The sequence below is a fragment of the Cetorhinus maximus genome, chromosome 15 (genome assembly GCF_964194155.1).
Source record: "Cetorhinus maximus chromosome 15, sCetMax3.hap1.1, whole genome shotgun sequence".
In the NCBI taxonomy this organism is placed as follows: domain Eukaryota; kingdom Metazoa; phylum Chordata; class Chondrichthyes; order Lamniformes; family Cetorhinidae; genus Cetorhinus; species Cetorhinus maximus.
This window is the reverse complement of record NC_135893.1, coordinates 3393127-3399582: the sequence shown is the minus strand read 5'-3', so window position 1 is coordinate 3399582 and position 6456 is coordinate 3393127. Positions and strand designations below refer to the sequence as shown.

The 6456-nt window shown below is 41.7% G+C and overlaps 1 protein-coding gene across 1 annotated transcript; it reads right to left on the bottom strand.

Annotated features, from left to right (window-relative positions):
- Positions 1-469: 469 nt before the first annotated feature.
- On the bottom strand, positions 470-6156 carry LOC144691129 (transmembrane protein 52-like). Its single transcript, XM_078559196.1, has 5 exons — positions 6094-6156; positions 5903-5949; positions 4664-4699; positions 2290-2456; positions 470-788 (listed from the first exon to the last, which is right to left on the bottom strand). The coding sequence occupies exons 1-5, from the start codon at positions 6154-6156 to the stop codon at positions 535-537; spliced, it is 567 nt and encodes a 188-aa protein (XP_078415322.1). The 3' UTR covers positions 470-534.
- Between the last annotated feature and the right edge of the window lie 300 nt (positions 6157-6456).

Below are 6456 nucleotides of genomic sequence, written 5' to 3'. Positions count from 1 at the left end.
AGTACAAAGAATATTTTTTGATTTGAAGAGGTCCAATTCCCAATGAAGTTGACAGTATAAGGTTTAATGAATACTAAAGGTTTAACTGAAAAAGCATGGTTTACTGCCTTTGCCTTTTGAAAACCAGAACTGTGCAACAGACCACTCGACGGTACAACGGGAACTTTTCAAAACCCTTTCTCCTGGATTCAAACACACATTAGAATGTTCAAAATATCTTTTGCCAAGGTCATATTTTCTTAACTTTGAGACATTCTGATTGCTGTAATCCTATTGCCATAGAATATCATTAACAGCGAAATACCCAAATCACATTGAACAAAGGTCATTACTTGGTAATGGAGTTGGTTGTGCAGCAATTTGCTAAAAATGTTTCACTCGCTTAAAGCAAGATGCAGTCACTATAAACAGTTCTCTTTGGAACCAGAGGAAGACATTTGCTCTGTCGGTCTCAGGTGGCTCCGAAAAATATAAAAAAAAACAAAAAAAATTCCGAAGAAGTTTTGAGTCAATTAGTAACAAGGTGTTGATTTGCTACGATAACACCGATGAAGCGGCCGTGGATGTTTCCGCTGTAGGACTGGACTCGTCGTTCCTTTCCAAATTCTCTTCCAGGATCTTTGGGTTCTGGGTCTCAATAGGTTTGGCCATTTTTAGGGCCATTTCATAGGGTGGAGGTGTTTCAATAGCATATAGACTGTAGGGTGGAGGTGGCAAAATGATGCTGCTGGGCTCCTGGAATGTGTTGCCATTCCTATTGGTGGAGATGTACTGCAATGGATTGTTTGCTATTGAAGAAAGAGAGAAAAATAGTTGTGTTAAATAGGTTCAATGGCATACTGTATAAAAGATTAAAGAAAACTATCTTTGTTCATTGTACTCTCTTACTTTATGTAATTGGAAGCAGACAATAACAGCTTAGAAAGCTAGTTATTATTTTTTAAAAAATAATGGCAGATTCATTGATCCCATGCTCCAAGCACGAATCTGTTCGTGCAGAATCAATGCTATCTCTGGGCTATGCTCACAGATCACAACTCCTCACTAAAAGATGGAGGACTAGTGAATTTACCTCAAATATCCTGAGAAGATTATTATTTTAACCACAGTACTTTTCAGATAACATATGAAACTGCCTTCAAATTAACTAATGTCCTCCTGCGCCCATGCTGCTGGGACAAGTGTTTTTTTTTTAAAATCTTGCCAATTACCTGCTCGAGGCATGAGGAGAATAATAGGTTAGGGGAAGGGTTTCCAGGGCTGCTTGCTGGGGTGAAAAATTTCACTCAGGCAGCCATTTATTGCTACCTTTTACAGTGTTGGCTGGGGACATAGCAAATTCTGGGGACACAGATGTGGCATTACAGCGAATCTGATGTCCTCACTCAGTGTCCAGCCATGCATACTTTCCAATTGGGGTTGATGAATAATAATATAGCTGGGCAGTCTGAGAGTCTATAGCCAACTGCATTAACACTAGCGTCTAACATCTCTAAGCTCAGTTTACTCTGAGATTGCTGTTGTCCTGGTCATCTCCAATACTCTCTATATAAAACATGCTGAGCCAGCCAAAGTTAAGTACATTCATACACACTTAACCATAAGTCAAACATCAGCAGCATTCAATGAGGGGCAGCACAGTCATACAATGTAATAGTGGGCCAATGTGTGCAACAGTGGAATTTTGGGTCACATCAATGGTGTGCCATGTTGGTGAGCACCTGACTTTTAGCTGTTCCAACAAATAGGGGCACCAGAAGCTTAACTCAGCCTCATGACAGGGGAATAATCAGTGCAAGAGCCACTACCCATCCACTCTTATCTGCCCATCTCCAAGTGCTCGAGTCAAGTGCTGGGGGATTTTTGACCACGAGGAATGCCTGTTTTCTATGCTACAGTCATAAGTAGCTTGAGGAAAGCAGAAAAAAGGAAATATAAAACCTATTTTGCTGAATCATGTTTATACAAAGATTTGCAATCAAACGAGACAAAAGGTAATTGACAAAAGGACCAGGGGCAACAGAAGGAATTGTTAATATAAACACAAGCTATGATCTGGAATGCACTGCCTGAAAGGGCTGTGGAAGCAGGCTCAATAGTAGCTTTCAAAAGGCAATTGGATAAATATTTGAAGGAGGATTATTTGCAGGCTATGGGGAAAGAAAAGGGGCATAATTGGAAAGTTTTCAAAGAGTTGGCACAGATATGATGGGCTTTTGATGCTGTTTCATTTTATGGTTCTATGAAACAGATTAGTTAAGGGCTGGACTGAAATAGTTTGTTACTTACGTGATACAGTGCTGTGAATGGTGCTATCGTTATCAATGGCTATCACTGTAACTTCATAAGGTCTAGTTGTGAAAGTGGGGACCTGGGGTTTAGTTCTTCTGCAGCATTTCACACAACTGGCCATTACTCCACATACCAACAGCAGAAAGATGGTCAACAAAATCAACCTGAAAGATAAGAGGAAAATAATTACTTTCAAGATCTATAAATATCAGTTCAATCATTATTAATAGTCTGTAGTTTACGAAACCCTCAAAACAATAAAACCCATATAAAGCTATTGAAGAATTAGCGATATAAGCTTAATACCCCCAGGATAATCATGATATAGGTGTATGGCTTCCATTTTGTGTTTGATGAATATTGTTTAATTCTCTATTGTGTTATTTTTCAATGTTGTTTAGATAGTTGATTAATCTGCCATCTATTTACTTTCAAAAGTACCTTTCCTAACTGACTGCCTAATCCTCTGTTTTCAGGTTTTTCCTTTACTGTTTAAGCTGGTTGCCTAGCCCACCATTACTGGTGCAGAAGGTTACACTTTAAATATCAAACAAACATTTGTCACGTTGTTGGCACTTGGTGTAGAGACTAACTAGAATGATCTAACTGTCGATGTATTTAGGAATATAGGTTTACACCTTTGCAAACTGATTGTAATGGGTTTCACCCAGCTTGCAATGATCTGGCGTCCAGACAGGAGACAGAGTCTAATCCTCTAAAATAGAACATTTATTTGGAAAATCTTAATCTTGTTTTTATTAATTTCTATGAAACCCTTTTAAAGGATTTTTACTGTGAAAGTGTGCGCAGTTGATGTTTTATAGAACAAAACTCATCATGGTCTACATGTTGAGTTTTATAGAACAAAACTCATCATGGTCTACATGTTGAGTTTTATAGAACAAAACTCATCATGGTCTACATGTTGAGTCAATAATAAATACATCATCATTTCTTGAGTGTTTTAATGTATTAAAATGTCCCAAGGTGCTTCACAGGAGCAACATAAAGCAAAATTTGACATTGAGCCACAAGATAAAAGGCAGGTGCCAAAAAACCTGGTCAAAGACCAAGGTCAAAACCTGGTCAAAGACAAGAGTTTTAAGGAACGTCTTAAAGTGGGAAAGAGAAGTAGGGAGGTGGTGAGGGATAGGGAGGGAATTCCAGAGCTTAGTGTCTCAGCAGCTGAAGGCCTGGCCATCAATTAAAATCGGGAGTGGTCAAAAAGCCAGAATTAGAAAAACATATCTCAGAGGGTTGTGGGGCTGGAGGAGGTTACAGAGATAGGGAGGGTAGCATATAGGGATTTGAAAACATGATTGAGAATTTTAAAACTGAAGCATTGATTAACTGGGAGCCAATGTAGGTCAGTGAGGAAAGGACAATGGGTAAACGGGACTTGGCATGAGAAAGGACACAGACAGCAGAGTTTTGGATGAGCTCAAGTTAATGGAGGGTAGGACATAGAAGGCTGGCCAGTACTGCGTTTGAACAGTCAAGTCCAAAGGTAACAAAGTATGGGCCAGGGTTTCAACAGCAGGTGAGCTGAGGCAGGGACAGAATCAAGAAACGTTATGGAGGTGGAAATAGGTGGCCTTCATGATGGTGTGGGTATTTTGTGGACCCTTTGTCCACTAGTCTCCAAGACACCTTTCAACAGTAAGGTTTTTTTCTGGTGAGCTGCAGCATCAGTGTAGCTCAGTGGATAACACAGTCAAAAGGCTGTGGGTTCAAGTCCCAAAACTGGAGGACAAAAAACTCGGCTGACCAGTACGGTACTGAGGGTGTACAGCAGCATTGGAGGTGCTGTCTTTTGGATGAGATGTTAAACAAAGGCCCCATCTTCCCCCTCAGGTGGATGTTAAAGATCCCATGGCCAAAGAGCAGGAGTTTACCCTGGTGTCCCTTAATCAACATCACTGAAATAGATTACCGGGTCATTATCACATTACTGTTTATGGGAGCTTGCTGTGCATAAATTGGCTGCTGTGTTTCCTACATTATGAGAGACTACACTTGGCTGTAAAGTTGCTATAAAAATGCAAGTCTCTCTTTCATTAAAGCTGGATCAGGAGGGAGCCGCATGAGGGAGGTGGAATATACCCCTCATTAAATAGGAAATGATTTTTAAATGCATGATTACAGGAATATTCCTTCAAAAAAAAGCTGAGTGTTTTAAAAGTCTTTGCATGAACTAATCTTCAGCTCTTAATTGGATTCACATTGTAACCCTTTGAAATTTTGCGCCTGGAGTTGTGAAACCAGTTTTCACAAACTCTTAACATTTCTAACCTTCCGACATGGGCTTCTGCAGAAATCAAGTGGCAAAACTAAATACTGTGATTCTCCAGAGAGCTGGTCTCGTACTTACCATACGTACCACAGACTGGTCCAGCTTGATGCACACCTGCAATGAACAAGATAAATGGTTTAGGAAGATTCATCATAACTAATCAATCTCTTAAATATTCTTCTCGAGTTCTCAGATTGGAGACAAGTCCTTGGCCATGGTTCAGTAAATAATTGACACGTGCTGTGATTTTTTTTGCTATGGGTAGAGTGAGGAGGCAGGTCCCCAGTCTACCTCAACTGCAAGGGAGATTGGACCCTTTTTGATGGCAAAATGTTGATGATCTGATCCACGTGCTAGCCATCTGAACTAATCAACCCCCCTCCCCACCCCACTTAAATATTATACCTTCTGAAATGAAATCAAAAGGATTTTTGCCTGTAGGAGTGTGCCAGAGGGGAGAAGGAGTGAAGAGCATGGAGGATTTATCCATCACATATCCAGCTCAGAAACAGGGCCATTCGGCCCACCCAGTCCATGCTGGTGTTTATGCTCCACCGGAGTCACCTTTCGTCTTTTTCCTCATCTATCTCGATCAGTGTAACCCTTTAGTTCCATCTCCCTCCTCTAGCTTCCCCTTAAAAATAAACCTCAGCTACTCCCTGTGATAGTGAGATCCACATTCTGGTTAAAGGAGTTTCTCCTGTATTCCCGATTGGATTTTTTGACCCTCTAGCTTTGCTCTTCCCCACAAGGGGAAACATTGTGTGTAGACTCTAATAAAACCTTTGAGAATTGGAAAGGCCCCAGGGTTACCCCTCAACCTTCTCGTTGCAAGAGATGCAACATTTTCCTTCTCTCCGACTGGTTATAGCCCACATTTCTGGTATCGTCCCTGAAATCTTGTCTATGCACCTCCCTTGCCGTCTCTATATCGTTTTAACAATGTGGCCAGCGGAGTTTATTGGGTTTCGTTTATTGTCTCCATTTCCAATCTCCTTTGCCTATTCTGATGGATTACAGACCATGTCCATCAAATAACCAGCCCGATGTAAACACCCAGGTAAATGGGCCAATGAAAGTTGTGGAATTAAACAAAACAACCCAAAGTTCAAACACAAAAAAGGTCAAAGAAAAAAACCACCAGAAAAGTAAACGCCAAATAAGAGGAATGTTCCAGATGTATTTCTGTTATTGACTGGAATACACGGACCATTCTGGCCGAGGCTGAAATCCAGCATAGGCACAACGGGCCGAATGGACTCCCTGCCCTGATGATGATGAGCTGATTGTAAATGTGAGGTTTTAAATCGGACTCACCCGCTGCTTTCTCCCAGTTCCGAGCCACAATCAGCTCCCACAGGCGCCTGTTGAACAAAGCAGGAGAGATGTTTTATTACAGGAGGGAACTCTTCCCAGTCACACAACAGGAGAGGCGAATTTTATTGCAACAAATCATTTCAACTTGTTAATCACGTTTAACGGGGGCTGTGCAAAGCACGGAAACAAACCTCAAAGATGCACAGGGCAAGGATGGCTGTCCTCAGGGTGATCAGTGATTTCTCCATCCACATGTTGTTCCCCAGTCACTGACTGTCAGCTTCAGGTGTTGTTCTCCCGTCTCACTGTCGCTGCTATTTATAATCACCTGTCCCTCCCCCTCACACAGACAGACAGACAGACAGAGCAACCCTCCCTCCAGTCAGACAGGCACTGCCACACAGCCTGGGTGGGTGATCGTTAACTGGGGATTGGAGACAGGTTGGTCACCTGAGGGGCTCAGTGCGGGAGGTGTGTGTATATGTGTGTGTGTGAGAGAGGGGGAGAGAGGTGGCTTTGTTCTGGGGAGTCACACTGCATTTTGTCCTGTCCCT

Bases quoted from the DNA above. Each gene is read 5' to 3' on its own strand.
- LOC144691129 (XM_078559196.1), bottom strand. From the start codon at position 6,156: ATGTGGATGGAGAAATCACTGATCACCCTGAGGACAGCCATCCTTGCC. The intron at 4,700-5,902 runs GTGAGTCCGATT...TGTTCATTGCAG, and splicing joins GAACTGGGAGAAAGCAGCGG to GTGTGCATCAAGCTGGACCA. The intron at 2,457-4,663 runs GTAAGTACGAGA...CTTATCTTTCAG, and splicing joins ACCAGTCTGTGGTACGTATG to GTTGATTTTGTTGACCATCT.